General features: G+C 39.3%; 1 protein-coding gene across 2 annotated transcripts in view; it reads left to right on the plus strand.

Annotated features, from left to right (window-relative positions):
• Usp7 (Ubiquitin-specific protease 7) overlaps window positions 1–17,406 on the plus strand; it is an 85,499-nt gene that overhangs the window by 2,087 nt on the left and 66,006 nt on the right. For both annotated transcript variants that reach the window (XM_071665979.1, XM_071665980.1), the window contains exons 2-5: window positions 11,126–11,299; window positions 13,342–13,617; window positions 13,731–13,849; window positions 16,771–16,914. In XM_071665979.1, the coding sequence (XP_071522080.1) occupies window positions 11,126–11,299; window positions 13,342–13,617; window positions 13,731–13,849; window positions 16,771–16,914 (713 nt within the window). The remainder of the gene's footprint in view (window positions 1–11,125; window positions 11,300–13,341; window positions 13,618–13,730; window positions 13,850–16,770; window positions 16,915–17,406) is intronic.

The raw sequence follows: 17,406 nt of genomic DNA on the forward strand, positions 1-17,406 counted from the left end.
TGTGTATGACTGGGCCTGTGATGACATTGCTGATTCATTAGACCCACAGCAGTTTGGAAACAAGAAGTCTTTCAGCACTTCCTTGTCAGCCTCTTAGACTTCGTTTACTGCAACATTGAGATGCATAAGATCTCAGTGGCAATCTCCTTTGTAGATTCCATTAAGGCTTTTAACTTTGTCTATATCTCTAACCCCATTTCCTCTGGGAACTTCCATCAAGGGGATGGCCTCGGCAAGAGTTTCCGTTTATCCCTGTCCATGCTTTCTTCCACCATTTTCCTCCCTCAGGACTTTTTTAACCTATTTGCTCATGTCACAGGTGGTTTTCCCAACACACCAGCCCCTTTGATCGTACTGTCATGTACTCTCCGTGTATACTCCATGTCATGCTTTTTTTCCACATACTCAAACCACCTCAAAGTATTATGTTTCACTCACTCTGCCACTTCACAGTTTATTCTTTTTGCATTCCCTGCCATACCAAATCTCTCATGCACACCTCCTTCATTTCCTTTTTTCTTTTCTTCCAGTCATACCAAATGCTCCTCTCGAATGGCTCATTCCCTAAGTCTGGATTCTTGACCTCTGTGGCTCATTCCATGTCCAAGTTTTGGCTGCATAGGCCAGGGTTGGGAGGATTATGCTCTCCCTTAATCCTTTCTTTACTTCCATACTTACACCTCTTATTTAACTTGATCAACTGTAATATCATCATAAAGAAAGCCATTGACCTGGGACTTTGGGGATGTTTTGTCATGTGGTTGTTTGACTTCCTGAGTGGGTGACACCAAGCCTTTTTCTTTTTTTTTCTTTTTTTTGTGTGTGTGTGGGGAGGGGGGGATATGACTGTATTACTTTTATCTCATCCTATTTACCCCACAGTTTTCCTGTTATCTCAAGCCCCCCTTTTTTTTTACGTTGGAGGTTCCAGTCACTAACAAAAGACCACAAGATGGACCATAATTGAAATATAGATAAGTTAATGAAATGGAAAAAGAAGAGACTAGGAACAGTATATATGAAACACTTGAGAGGGTACAGAGTTCCTAAGCTTCAAGGTGTAGGGAAAAAACATTTTATCCGAGTGGCCCACCCTTGAGTTGCCAATGGCCGCACAGTAATCATATGCAGGAGCTTGTTGAGTATTTTGTGGTCTAGATTGTGTTAGGGCACACAAGCAGACAGCTCTCGGGAACAAAAACCAAAGTAATGTCAATAGAAGAGAAAGTTGACCAGCATAGTGGCATAGGGCACTTGGGTCAAGTTTTGAGGCTATCCTGGGAAAGTTGATGTCGACAACTTTTGACTCTGTCCTTTCAGCTAAGGATGCAGACATAGAACTACCCCAGATGTGAGAGCAGTACTCCATACAAGGACAGATCAGTCCTTTGAATGGAACAACTGTGTTCAGAAGAGGTATTTCAACATCTAAACAAGAATCCTGATTTCTTAGAGGCAGACAGCTGTTTCTGTAATGTGGGGTTTCCAAGATGTTGTGGATGCTACATTAATATTAAGTGTGTTTATTGAGTTGAGATGAAATTATAGATCTGCTAAAGGAGAGATGAAAGTTGTGATGAATTGGGCTGAAATTGGGTCCAAGAGGTGTTAAATTCAACCAGATTTTATCTTCCCTTACTTAGATATCTTGTCCAAGTCTGAGTTTATTGAGGAAGTTGTGTCATGATGAGTTGCAGAAAGAGAAAGAGAAGTAGCAGATTTAAAGGATGTAGGTAAATGCAGTGTTGAGCCATTGGCACATGGGTGCATTTAGTCATTTGTAGAAGAAAGGAAATTGTTTATAAAAAGAAGAAAATATGTAGGAAACAGACCAGAACCTTTAGGGACTCTGCTATTATAGAAAAAGTTGGAGAGGCTGATCCATGAACAGCTGTGGAGGTTGATCGGCTAGAGAAGAAGCTGGAAATGAGAGAACAAAATGAGGGAGAGAAGCTAAATGAGGGTAGCTTAGAGATGAGGCTGTTGCCACACCTTGCCTGAAGCTTTAAATGGTTTAAGGGCAACTACAAAGGATTCCCCAAAATTTTGGGGGATGATGACCGGACATTAGTAAGACAGGAAAGAATATCACGAGCTTATCTTGCCCTAAGGAAGCCATATTGGTGATTGGAGAGAAGAATGTGAGAATCAAGATGTCTGGGGATATTGAAGTTGACGTGGGAGTCAGTGACTTTGAACATAGTAGATGTCAAAACAACAGGGCAGTAGTTAGATAGTTTAAAACAGTCCCTCATCTTAGGGATAGGATGTACTAATGCATGCCTCTAAGAATGACTGGAGATGATTCAGTCCTGGAGGCAATTCAGAGAGGTATTCCGTGTATTTGGAGGATCATGATGAAAGAAATGTAAGGATAAAGATCAAAGTTTGGGGTCAAAGGCAACAATGCTGTTATACAAGGTAAATGATCTCTGCAAAGACACAGTACGCCTATTTGTGGATCTTCTCATAGAAGCCAAAGCATTAAGAATTTAGGGGAAAGAGAAAGATGCAGAAGATGCTACAAAAGTCAGAAGTTGTTGTAAAGAAGCTAGAGTAGAATCAGCAAATGTAGTTTCTGTGTAGATATTTTCATCACAGGTGGTGATTTGTGTTGTTGACAAAGAAACTTGTGTCATAGTTGTCCCCTTTAAGCCAGTATCCCAGTTATGTCTCTTTCTCTTGTAATTGAGAAAAAATAAAGAAAGAGTGGGCTTCAAGCTTGTAATCTTAGTTTATATTTCTTCCATTGCATGCATTAGTTTTTTAGTTTATCCAATTAGGCCTCCAGTTGTTTTAGACACACTTCTGTGGTTTATTACACTTGTGATTCATTGAAAATTAGTTTTGATTGGGTAGGAAGGATGACACAGTGATTGGTTAAAAATTAGTAGTAAATTAGCGGGAAGGATGGCAGTAGGGGTGGTTGAAGCCCTTTTTTTTTTATCATTATTCTCAGATTTCTTTGTATATTTATTCAAGAAGTCAGGGGATTCGAAATACTGGGCTTTTTTGTTGTTATTGTTGTTGTTAGACATTTATACTACTGGGGTGCAACTAGAAAGTAATGAAATATTTCAAAGGTATTTATGTGGTATTTGGAATCTGCTGCATGAATACTCACCAAAGATGATTGAGAAGGCTGCACATCTAGCTTTGATGGTTCATTGTCGTGTTTGTAGTGGAAGTGTCGTTAAAATATTGCTTTTTTTTTTTCCAAGGTAGTTTTTCATCTTGGCCCTTTTTGCCTTTGTTGATTGTTCAAGAGTACTCTTTTTGATATATATATATATATATATATATATATATATATATATATTATATTATTATTATTATTATTATTTTTTTTATTATACTTTGTCGCTGTCTCCCGCGTTTGCGAGGTAGCGCAAAGAAACAGACGAAAGAAATGGCCCAACCCCGCCCCATACACATGTATATACATACATCCACACACGCAAATATACATACCTACACAGCTTTCCATGGTTTACCCCAGACGCTTCACATGCCTTGATTCAATCCACTGACAGCACGTCAACCCCGGTATACCACATCGCTCCAATTCACTCTATTCCTTGCCCCCCTTTCACCCTCCTGCATGTTCAGGCCCCGATCACACAAAATCTTTTTCACTCCATCTTTCCACCTCCAATTTGGTCTCCCTCTTCTCCTCGTTCCCTCCACCTCCGACACATATATCCTCTTGGTCAATCTTTCCTCACTCATTCTCTCCATGTGCCCAAACCATTTCAAAACGCCCTCTTCTGCTCTCTCAACCACGCTCTTTTTATTTCCACACATCTCTCTTACCCTTACGTTACTTACTCGATCAAACCACCTCACACCACACATTGTCCTCAAACATCTCATTTCCAGCACATCCATCCTCCTGCGCACAACTCTATCCATAGCCCATGCCTCGCAACCATACAACATTGTTGGAACCACTATTCCTTCAAACATACCCATTTTTGCTTTCCGAGATAATGTTCTCGACTTCCACACATTCTTCAAGGCTCCCAGAATTTTCGCCCCTTCCCCTGCTTCCATGGTTCCATCTGCTGCCAGATCCACTCCCAGATATCTAAAACACTTCACTTCCTCCAGTTTTTCTCCATTCAAACTCACCTCCCAATTGACTTGACCCTCAACCCTACTGTACCTAATAACCTTGCTCTTATTCACATTTACTCTTAACTTTCTTCTTTCACACACTTTACCAAACTCAGTCACCAGCTTCTGCAGTTTCTCACATGAATCATCCACCAGCGCTGTATCATCAGCGAACAACAACTGACTCACTTCCCAAGCTCTCTCATCCCCAACAGACTTCATACTTGCCCCTCTTTCCAAAACTCTTGCATTCACCTCCCTAACAACCCCATCCATAAACAAATTAAACAACCATGGAGACATCACACACATCTGTCGCAAACCTACATTTACTGAGAACCAATCACTTTCCTCTCTTCCTACACGTACACATGCCTTACATCCTCGATAAAAACTTTTCACTGCTTCTAACAACTTGCCTCCCACACCATATATTCTTAATACCTGCCACAGAGCATCTCTATCAACTCTATCATATGCCTTCTCCAGATCCATAAATGCTACATACAAATCCATTTGCTTTTCTAAGTATTTCTCACATACATTCTTCAACGCAAACACCTGATCCACACATCCTCTACAACTTCTGAAACCACACTGCTCTTCCCCAATCTGATGCTCTGTACATGCCTTCACCCTCTCAATCAATACCCTTTGAAGAATGTATGTGAGAAATACTTACAAAAGCAAATGGATTTGTATGTAGCATTTATGGATCTGGAGAAGGCATAATGATAGAGTTGATAGAGATGCTCTGTGGCAGGTATTAAGAATATATGGTGTGGGAGGCAAGTTGTTAGAAGCAGTGAAAAGTTTTTATCGAGGATGAAAGGCATGTGTATGTGTAGGAATAGAGGAAAGTGATTGGTTCTCAGTGAATGTAGGTTTGCGGCAGGGGTGTGTGATGTCTCCATGGTTGTTTAATTTGTTTATGGATGGGGTTGTTAGGGAGGTGAATGCAAGAGTTTTGGAAAGAGGGGCAAGTATGAAGTCTGTTGGGGATGAGAGAGCTTGGGAAGTGAGTCAGTTGTTGTTCGCTGATGATACAGCGCTGGTGGCTGATTCATGTGAGAAACTGCAGAAGCTGGTGACTGAGTTTGGTAAAGTGTGTGAAAGAAGAAAGTTAAGAGTAAATGTGAATAAGAGCAAGGTTATTAGGTACAGTAGGGTTGAGGGTCAAGTCAATTGGGAGGTGAGTTTGAATGGAGAAAAACTGGAGGAAGTAAAGTGTTTTAGATATCTGGGAGTGGATCTGGCAGCGGATGGAACCATGGAAGTGGAAGTGGATCATAGGGTGGGGGAGGGGGCGAAAATTCTGGGAGCCTTGAAGAATATGTGGAAGTCGAGAACAGTATCTCGGAAAGCAAAAATGGGTATGTTTGAAGGAATAGTGGTTCCAACAATGTTGTATGGTTGCGAGGTGTGGGCTATGGATAGAGTTGTGTGCAGGAGGATGGATGTGCTGGAAATGAGATGTTTGAGGACAATGTGTGGTGTGAGGTGGTTTGATTGAGTAAGTAACGTAAGGGTAAGAGAGATGTGTGGAAATAAAAAGAGCGTGGTTGAGAGAGCAGAAGAGGGTGTTTTGAAATGGTTTGGGCACATGGAGAGAATGAGTGAGGAAAGATTGACCAAGAGGATATATGTATCGGAGGTGGAGGGAACGAGGAGAAGAGGGAGACCAAATTGGAGATGGAAAGATGGAGTGAAAAAGATTTTGTGTGATCGGGGCCTGAACATGCAGGAGGGTGAAAGGAGGGCAAGGAATAGAGTGAATTGGAGCGATGTGGTATACTGGGGTTGACGTGCTGTCAGTGGATTGAATCAGGGCATGTGAAGCGTCTGAGGTAAACCATGGAAAGCTGTGTAGGTATGTATATTTGCGTGTGTGGACGTATGTATATACATGTGTATGGGGGTGGGTTGGGCCATTTCTTTCGTCTGTTTCCTTGCGCTACCTCGCAAACGCGGGAGACAGCAACAAAAAAAAAATAAATAAATATATTAATATATATATATCAGCTGGTGGCTGATTCATGTGAGAAACTGCAGAAGCTGGTGACTGAGTTTGGTAAAGTGTGTGAAAGAAGAAAGTTAGAGTAAATGTGAATAAGAGCAATGTAATTAGGTGCAGTAGGGTTGAGGGTCAAGTCAATTGGGAGGTAAGTTTGAATGGAGGGAAACTGGAGGAAGTAAAGTGTTTTAGATATCTGGGAGTGGATCTGGCAGCAGATGGAACCATGGAAGTGGAAGTGGATCATAGGGTGGGGGAGGGGGCGAAAATCCTGGGAGCCTTGAAGAATGTGTGGAAGTCGAGAACATTATCTTGGAAAGCAAAAATGGGTATGTTTGAAGGAATAGTGGTTCCAACAATGTTGTATGGTTGCGAGGCTTGGGCTATGGATAGAGTTGTGCGCAGGAGGATGGATGTGCTGGAAATGAGATGTTTGAGGACAATGTGTGGTGTGAGGTGGTTTGATCGAGTAAGTAACGTAAGGGTAAGAGAGATGTGTGGAAATAAAAAGAGCGTGGTCGAGAGAGCAGAAGAGGGTGTTTTGAAATGGTTTGGGCACATGGAGAGAATGAGTGAGGAAAGATTGACCAAGAGGATATATGTGTCGGAGGTGGAGGGAACGAGGAGAAGTGGGAGACCAAATTGGAGGTGGAAAGATTAAGTGAAAAAGATTTTGTGTGATCGGGGCCTGAACATGCAGGAGGGTGAAAGGAGGGCAAGGAATAGAGTGAATTGGATCGATGTGGTATACTGGGGTTGACGTGCTGTCAGTGGATTGAATCAGGGCATGTGAAGCATCTGGGGTAAACCATGGAAAGCTGTGTAGGTATGTATATTTGCGTGTGTGGACGTATGTATATACATGTGTATGGGGGTGGGTTGGGCCATTTCTTTCGTCTGTTTCCTTGCGCTACCTCGCAAACACGGGAGACAGCGGCAAAAATAAAGAAAAAAAAAATATATATATATATATATATATATATATATATATATATATATATATATATATATATATATATATATATATCCCTGGGGATAGGGGTTTAAGAATACTTCCCACGTATTCCCTGCGTTTCGTAGAAGGCGACTAAAAGGGGAGGGAGCGGGGGGCTGGAATTCCTCCCCTCTCGTTTTTTTTTTTAAATTTTCCAAAAGAAGGAACAGAGGGGGGCCAGGTGAGGATATTCCAAAAAAGGCCCAGTCCTCTGTTCTTAGCGCTACCTCGCTAATGCGGGAAATGGCGAATAGTTTAAAAAAAAATATATATATATATATATATATATATATAGTTTGGTTTGGTCACATGGAGAGAATGAGTGAGGAAAGATTGACAAAGAGGATGTATATGTGTCAGAGGTGGAGGGAGCGAGAAGTGGGAGACCAAATTGGAGGTGGAAAGATGGAGTGAAAAAGATTCTGAGTGATTGGGGCCTGAACATGCAGGAGGCTGAAAAGCATGCAAAGAATAGAATGAATCGGAACGATGTGGTATACTGGGGTTGACGTGCTGTCAAATGATTGAACCAGGGCATGTGAAGCGTCTGGGGTAAACCATGGCAAGTTTTGTGGGGCCTGGATATGGAAAGGGAGACGTGGTTTCGGTGCATTATATATGACAGCTAGAGACTGAGTGTGAACAAATGTGGCCTTTGTTGTCTTTTCTTAGCGCTACCTCACGCACATGAAACAAATGCTGATGGTAAAGCCCTTTTTGGTGTTTATTAGTTTCCAACACTTAGGAACATAACACTGGTAATGGCTCAGGTTGATTTATAGCTAACTCAGGTATTACGTAGGTTGCTAACATAGTGATTATGTTGATGGTCATGCAAATGTTGAGAAAGATAGAGGTCATTTCCTGGCTTCATGAAGCCCCTCAAGTGCTAGGAATGCTGTTGGAAGAGCTGGACTTGCTAAAGGAACAAAGTAGTGGAAGATAGTGAGACAGTTGAAAGATTAGTAATAGTTTTGAACATCCATGATTCTTTTGTTATGGTGATAAAACTTTGAGTGTTTGTGATAGTGAGTTTTGTATTGTGCATGCATTTTTTTTTCTGCTTGGTTATACATAATACTGTAGAGATATCATTTATTACACTGAAGTTGCTTTAGCAAATGTTTCAGCAGATAGTTGTCTGATGATAACAAATACAGTGAACATTGACATAGTCTGCATATAATCTGCCACATTTCTACAGTCATAATATTGTCACAGATGGTCATCTATGCATCATTTCAATAATATCTCTACATCACTATAATACATATTCATTCTCCTATTGTTTCTTAATTCTAAGAGCACTGCATGGATTATCCATCTCTTTTCTTCCTCTCTTTGGGCCAAGGAAAAGTAGATGTCGCAAAATGTATTTGTGATAGTACAAGCAAATCATCACATAAGATTTATGTTAATACGAAAGATTCATCCTGTTTGTCAGAGCTCACAGTGTATATTGCTTTGGTTCTCAGGGTTGAAGACTTCCCTTATTTCATATATATGTTCCTGTTTTTATTGGAGTCCTTCAAAATTTATTTCCAACAAATTTCAGTTTAATCAGTTTTTGACTGCAAACTTTTTTCCTGCTCTCTATCTTAAAGTCAACCATGTGTTTAATATGTCTTGTCTCATTATGTCTTGAGTGCTTCGTATTTTGTGTAGATTGCATTTTGAGTATCATCATGGCTTTAGTGCTTCATTTAATGCACTGATAGATTACAGGTATTTTCTATGTCTTGAATGCTGTGGTTTCAGTTTCTCATTGTGTTCAAAGAATTTCATTAATATGTAAATATGTTTTATGCATTGTTTCATCAGTTTTTGAGTTTAAGGAGTTTTTGAGTGTTTCTTAGAATTTTGGTGTTTAGTGCCTCAGTATATTGAGTCTTGAATATCTCTTGCATTGTCAGTGTCTCTGCTTTTCATGAGACTCTTTGTTTGGAGTGCCTTGTGTTCATTCATATTTTAGTGTGATGCCAATTAACAAACCAGGGAGAGCAGGAAAGCACTAAATCCTGAATATATATTGAATGTAAAAAGATGAAAAAAAAGTCATGGGCTTGATTAGAGGGATGGCATGACATGGACAGGCACTTGGGGTCATGGGGTAGGCACTTGGGGTACAAAGGTTGGCACCTTAGACATGTGAGGGGGTAACTGATGCATGGTAAGGGACATTGGGTGCATTGATGGGTACCTGGGACTGAGGGAGGGGTACCTTCAGCCCAGAGGGTAGCACCTGAGGCTCAGAAGGGGCACCATGAAGCAGAGGGGCAGGTGCCTGAAGCTTTTTTTTGTAGCTTTTACACCATAGCATATCAATATTTTGAGGCCAATTTTTTTTTAACAAATTTAAGGATTGGAAATGAAAGCTAAACTTGCTGCCAGTGTACATGTCTTTCTGAATGCAGTTGAGAACAAAACTACTCATGACATGAATATGAATACCCCATCTCCAGTGTTGTACCTTTAAGGTCTTGTTCATATTATTTACTGCAGGCATCATGGTATCTTTTTCTTTTCTGGAATGCTTCATAACTTTAGAGCCAGTGGAAGGATTCAAATAGTACTTTGTACTGAACAAGTATAACCATCCATAAGACAATGTATTGTAAGGGCCATACCTTCAAGGTTAAGATTGTGGCTTGGTTCAATGTTCATAAAAGGTATTGTAGAATGTTTTTATCTTTTGCTTTATAACTTTGAAACAGTGGAGAGATTAGAATGACACTTTGTATAAGCATTGCTAATCACCATGACTCAACCCCATTGTACCATGATCCAACCCTAGTAACACGCTTTCAAGGTCAAAGTCACTGCAGGTGTCATGTTTTATTCCCTGTCAGCTCTATACCATCTGAACCAGTGCATCACTGCAAGGCATGGAAGGGTGAAATAGCCAAGTGATGTCGTCTCTGCTCACCTCATTACACATTGAAAGCAGCAAACCATAATCATTCTCTGATGGTTTAAGTGTGTTTTAGGGGTGAAAGTGGTTGAGAGGGGGTTGTATTTTCATCTTAGAATTGTAACATGAATGGAAAACATTACAAATCAATGCTAAATGACTTTTTTTTTAATCACAGCACCAGTGTTTTTATGCAAGGCATACATCATGCCACAAAACAGTAATGTAGCGGCTCAAGGAGAAAATTATAGGAGTTTTGGACCAGATAGGTAATTATTCTCGCGCACCGCCATTCGTAACTGGAGAACTATCATGTTATTTCTTAGGTATTGCATCATGGAGAATACCTTGGTCGGAATTTTGATTAGATATGTGTATTGCATGGGATATAGATGGTAGTGTGTGTGGAGGTTGGTGGATGTTTCAGAAATGAAATGTTTAAAAACAATGTCTGGTATGAGATTATTCAATCGAGTAAGTATGAAAAGGGTAAGAGAGAGGTGTGGTAATAAGACTTGTGTATTTGAGAGAGCTGAAAGTGTGGTGAAATGGTTTCTTCATATGGAGGGAATGAGTAAGAAGGGGTTGACAAAGAGGATGTATGAGTCAGAAGTGAAGGGGAAAAGGAGAGGACTGGTTAGGGCTTGAATATGCAGGAGGGTAAAAGGTGTCCACTGGATAGAGTGAATTAGAGCAGTATTGTAAAAAGGGTCAGTTTACTGTCTGTGGACTGAAAGAGGGTTTATGGATCAGCCAGGGGAAACCACAGAAAAGACTGTAGAGCCAGTTTATAGATAGAGGGCTGTGGTTTTGGTGCATACATGACAGCTAGAGTATGGATGAGTGAATGAGGCCTTTTCTTCATAAATTCCAGGGGCTATTATGTAAATGTGAAAAATGGCATAGAAATATAAAAAAGATAAAGTATGTGTATTGCAAAGCTTACATTCAAACTTTGTTATCTTATAAGATTTATGTGATTTCCATTGATATGATTCATGTTTTTATAAATTCTTAAAATGGCAGCTTTCTTAGAATACTGATGTAAAGTAATTACCTTAATATGCTTAATGTAAAACTTTATTTCCAGAAGAAGTAGCTGAGGAGGGCGGAGGGGATGGAGGTGGAGGAGATGGTAGAGATGGTGGTGGAGGAGGGGTGGTGGTAACAGAAGGTGGTGAAGAACAAATGAACGGAGACACGCATACGCAAGAGGTGTCTTCTTCAACGACACTACATGACCATGACTCGGAGATGGATGAAGGTAATGCAGGAAGAGATTTCTATTAAGATAGTTTCATTATAGAATAATGTTGCTGTAGATTGAAATTGGTTATAGTTAGGTGACGACAGATGTAGATATGTTTAAAAATGTAATTTGTTATGATCAGTGTGATAGCATGAAATTGAGTCGAATATATTTAGGAAGCAACATAACATTTCAAACGTTGATAGTGAATAATTGAGTGAAGGTTGACAAATATGTGCTTTTAGATGGTCAGTCTCAAAACTTAAAAAGGATTTGAAAACAATGAATGTAACTTTCCATGTTTGGAGGGGTCAGATCAAGTGCCTCTTGAATCTCAAGAATTGAAATGAAATGTTATAAAGTCTTCTTACAGTATTGGTATGCTATTTTATGTAGCCAGTGGAGAGGCTTTCATTAGGACTTAAATTTGGTGTTCAAAAATTGTGTATATTGACACAATCCGAAAAAAAACGTATGAACCCAGAGGTGAAGTATGCACAAAAGAGAGAACCCTCTAAACATCTGGTAACTGATATTCTTCAGCGGCTTGCTTACCACCATCAGAAACACCACAGCATACAAAATGAAGAAGTTATAAAGTGCCCTCAACAAATATTAACAAAATTTACCAGACCAGCCAGGCTTTGGGATTGTGGCCTGTGGCTTCCATTAGCTTGGTTGACTAACAACCAGATCTAAATGTATGGGTCCAGTGTGGCCTGTAGGAGTAGAAGACTCTTGAGTACTACTGCTGGTAAATTCTAGTTGAACTCCAGTCCAGTGATGATGGCAAATAAGAGATGAAGATGTGCCTGTGTGTCGTGCTAAATTTTAATATTTGTACAGTAACGAATGTGATTATTTGTTGGGTTTTTAATTTTCTTTAACTTTTCAATATGTTTCTTGTTAATTGATGATATGACTAAGATATTGTTTTGATTTTTATTAATAAACCCTGTTTCTGGGGGTAATCAGTTAAGAGGAAAAAGCATGTTTAAACATTGACTTGCTGGAAACGATTTGGGTATTCAATGACGAAATTTAAGAAAGCCGTGGGCTTATATCTGCAGAGTGTATCTTGACTTGCTGGAAACAATGTGGGTATTCAATGACGAAATTTAAGAAAGCCATGGGCTTATATCTGCCGAGTGTATCAGACCAGCCACTTTGTGGTGGGTACATCAACATATGGGCCATGTCTCTGATATCTTAGTTGACCTTGAGGGGTAGATGAGCTTTGTAAACATTGTAAGGAAAATATTGTTACATGCCTTACCAATACTTTTACGTACTTCTGTCCTTTAAATTCTCGTTTTTTTTCATAGTGTCAATTGCTTTACATTTTTCTTATATACCATTCTTATAACTTGCTGTTTTAGGCATAGCACTTTCATCCAGGGGGACATGAAACTTTTGTGGTTAGCATTTACATACCTAGAATCCCCTCTCCCAGACTTATAGGCTAGCAGAAAGGGTGAGGATTCACAACTCTTTGATGGTTTGAGGAGTGCTTGTGAATGCATTTGGAGGCAGTAAATGGAAGTGAACATAAAGATAGAAATATATAGATAGAGAACTTGATTCAACGATGGGGAGATTTTCAGATTAAGAAGAACAGTTTGACATGAAAAATATGCTTGTGTGAGGAGTAGAAGAGGAGCTATGAATATGAGGGATGAGTTGAAGAGTTGCAGAGTATGAGAGTGTGGAATGGCATTTTGAAAGAATGAACGGAGACAGGTAAGGATTAAGGCATTTCTTCATAGGTCATTGTACCTGAAGTGAAAAACTGAACTTGCTCTATAATCAGGTAAAGATAGTTTCCTTGGTCAATGTTGGTCATGGGAATTTTGAAAATAATCAGATCATATGTGATTTCTCTATCCGTAGTTTATTGAAGAAGGTATGATTTTTATTGTGATGTTAACTTGTATTGATTATAACCTTTTATGATTTGGAAATTGGCACCTTCATAAGACCTTAAGTGATCAATTCATGACATGGCTGCATATTCCTCCTTGAATATGCCTACACTTTATGAATTATTTCTCAAACAGATGATGCACGGTCAGAGGCAAAATTTTGGTTTCCTGTGAAGGAATTTAGCAAGTTGAAGGATACAATGCTCTCGTCTCCCTGCTATGTTCGTAATCTACCTTGGAAGATTATGGTCATGCCACGTACCAGTCAGTCTCAGGATCGACAGCCTCAGCGTTCTCTTGGATTCTTCTTGCAGTGCAATGGAGAGTCAGAATCAACATCATGGTCTTGTAATGCTGCAGCAGAATTGCGTCTCCTTTCTGTGCGAGAGGGCCAAGAACCATTTACTCGAAGTAAGTATTAAGATTTTGACCTTCTTATTAGTATTTGATGATATAAGATGTTATAAGATGGGAGGTTGATAAAATAGGACACCAAGTGAAACTGTGACTTACCTACTTTTCAGAAATCCAGCACTTATTTTATAGCAAAGAAAACGATTGGGGTTTCTCCCACTTCATGGGATGGAATGATGTCCTAGATCCTGAGAAAGGTTATATCAAAGATGATACCATTACCTTAGAGGTAAGTTTTTCTCATTTATATTTTGAAGGACTGTGAGTGTGTTAGCTTATAGGGTGGCAGACATAGGGTGTTGGAGAGGAGATGAGGTGTGAAAGTTTTGGCAAATGTTGTAGGGAAAAGAGGGAAGGTAAAGAAAACCATGTTTAAGATGAAGTGTGGCTAGAGTGAGTAGGATTATAGTTGAGTTTCAGAAGATTTTTTTTTCGTAGATGAGGTGTAAGAGGATTGGCAGAATTCATGCACAGTGTCATTGTATGAAGATGAGGACATCATCACGTAGGTATTGAGTTTTGAAGGGTTTAGGACTTTTACTCTTCTTGATATATGTAAAGGATTTGCCAGAAGGTACCATCCCCTTCCTAAGTATATTTGTGAATGATACAAAGGTCGTGAAGGAAGTGAAGGATTGCATCAACTAAAAGGGGACCTAAACAGATTCCAAAGTTCTGCCTAAATGAACGTAAAGTATTGAGGTTGGTTTTCAGTAAGTGATGGCTTCAATGTGATTTGCATCTGTCAGAAAATAAGCAGAAGGAATTTGTGTTTAAGGGAGATGTCACCCTAAACCTGTTGCCAGGGCACCACCTTAGGAGAATAGTAAAGGAGACCAACTGTCTGCAGGCAAAAATTGGAATTGCGTTCAATTCAATGGATAAGAAAATATTCAGCAAGCTGTTCTTGTCTTAAATAAGTCGAAAACTAGAATATGCTTCTTAAGTTTGGTCACTCCACCTAAAGAAACAGAAATGGATAATATACTGTAGAAGGTCCAGAGAACAACAAAGATGGTACCCGTATTATGAATGCTGAGTTACAGAAAAAGGGCAGAAGTCAAATTTGCCCACTTTTGAAGATAGAAGAGTGAGGTTTGATAATGTAGATAGTGAACAGTTCTTTGAGAGATGTAGGAACAGAACACCCTCATTGGAAATTACATGAAATTCAGTTAGAACCTTGTTAAAAAAGATGTAAAGAAGTACTGTTAAGTCTAATAGTGGAGGACGAATGGAACAAAGTGAATGAAGATATGGTAAATGCATACAAGAAACTGAAATTTAAAAAGTTGTATGATAGTTGAGAATGGTATTGATAAGGGGCATTAAGTGTAACATCTCTCCTCCATGTACAGCATTGATAGGTAATTACCGTCATCAAATTTTAAAGAAATGATACCTAGGTGCTCACATTTAGGGTACCCTTAGTTTGCATACAAATTCAGTTTTTTAGCTGACCAGGACATAGGTTAATGTATTAGAATAGATGTTGACTCGGTGTTTGTATCGTTCAATCTTAGGTCTTAATTTTGTTCAACAACACTAGACCATTGATACCCAAATCCCTTTATAAACTAACCACCAACCCTCTAGTAGAAGTGAAAAGAATCCCTTTATAAACTAACCACCAACCCTCTAGTAGAAGTGAAAAGTTTATCCCTGCTTCTCACTTAAGTAGCATCTTCCCTAGATCCCCTCTGTCAGCAAAAAATAATGCTGACAAAACATGTTTGCATTGAAGTAACCCAACTAGCACTAAACAACCAACCTCCCAATTCTGTTTTGAAGAATGCCAACCCATCTGAGATACACCACTCATCAGAAACAGGAAACTCCATGCAGATATGAGTTACACTCTCCTGTCTATGATTTGGGCATCACCCATCACTGTAATGCTGCAAACACAGTTTCAGCATGTCCCAAGACCTGTCCTTCCCATGATGCATTTACCATAAAGAAAAAGACACTGAGCACTTCACAATTGCCCTTCACTCTGTATATAAACACTTACACTTCACAACACTTTATACCTATGGGCCTGGCTAGTGAATATAGCTAGCTTCCTGAATGTTGCAGGAGCATCATAAAGATAGAAGGGACTCCTAAGGCTTGATCAGCTCTGGGACCAGTCCCTGCAGAAGCAGGAAAGTTATGAACTCAGTACATGGGTTGTTATTCCTCCCAGGTGTTAAGTTTTCATTTGATCAACCTTTTCATTGTACAGCTTGAGTTCCCCCATGACATAAGAAGATATGTGTGTGGCAGGATATATTTTTTACCTGGGATAGCATCAAAAATCCTCTTCATTTATGGAAGTGTATGATGATTTTTTGTAGGCATGATGTTATTCTACATGCACCAAAACACATTCCACACTATATGGTGTTTTACCAGACATGGTTTCATGCATCCCATGTATACATTTTGAATATTTTTTACGTGTACATTTACTTTATTCTCTTCTTTCAAACTATTCACCATTTACCGCATTAGCAAGGTAGTGTTAAGAACAGAGGACTGGGCCTTTGAGGGAATATCCTCACCTGGCCCCCTTCTCTGTTCCTTCTTTTGGAAAATTAAAAAAGAAGTGAGAGGGGAGGATTTCCAGCCCCCTGCTCCCTTCCCTTTTTGTCACTTTCTATGACACAGAGGAAATACGTGGTAAGTATTCTTTCTCCCCTATCCCCAGGGATATATACTTTATATATGCATTATTTACATATATACCTATCATTTACATTCTTTTCACAACTAAATGAAAAGAAATAACCCTAGTTTCTTAAAGAATATGAAGTATTATATGAGAAATTATTTCTTTTCCTTTAAAAATGACTTAGTTGGTGCATAGATCTAGCATCCCATTGTGGTGATGCAGATAGAATTGCTTTGAAGATTTATGGCTGCCTGTGATGTGTGATATATTTTCCAGCTATGTTGTTCAGTTGCTAGTGACATCTGTGGATAAGACATGGATGTCAGCTGGGAATTTGAGTGAGGGAATGTATAAAGCCAAAAATTTGCCTCAGTGCAATGAATGTCAATGGAATTTTACCATGAACATTAGGCATAACTCTTGGACTGTTTATTCTTCATGCTTAAAGGAATATGGATATTAGGGCTGGAATTTTATTTGATACAAATTTGCAGGTTTGGGTGTCAGCTGATGCCCCACATGGAGTATCTTGGGATAGTAAAAAGCACACTGGTTATGTTGGACTCAAGAATCAAGGTGCCACTTGCTACATGAATTCCCTCCTTCAAGTACTTTATTTCACAAGTCAGTTGAGGATGGTAAGTAAATGAAATTATTTTGAATAAGGATATCTTGGGCTGTCTTGTTATACTTGACATATTGGGATCCTGTTATTTTCCAATTTATTCTTTCCATAGATGAGACTACTCCACAGGAGGAAGATGAATGTAGTTGTACTGTACACCGTGAAATATAATTATACCCATAATTTAATGCTATAGTGAAAGATCTGAATCCAGGTCGTGCACTTTCCTGAATTAGGTGGACACATGCTGCATTCCCTTTCATTTATAGCAGCAGACCTTGATGTACAGTTCCTAGTCACCCACAAGAAGTATCAGTACTTCTGTATTATTTTTTTCATGGATTAACCATTCATGACCATAAAGATATAGTTTCCTGCCAAATGTAGCTCATTTCATCAATGCCATGTAACCCTCCCCAAAAGAAAAAAAAAAAAAGTCACTGCTGATTGAAGTTGTGCTTGTTACATCTTCTCTAAACTGCCATTCAAAAATAGACTCGGTTGT

This window comes from Panulirus ornatus, chromosome 10, assembly GCF_036320965.1.
Source record: "Panulirus ornatus isolate Po-2019 chromosome 10, ASM3632096v1, whole genome shotgun sequence".
Classification (NCBI taxonomy): Eukaryota; Metazoa; Arthropoda; class Malacostraca; order Decapoda; family Palinuridae; genus Panulirus; species Panulirus ornatus.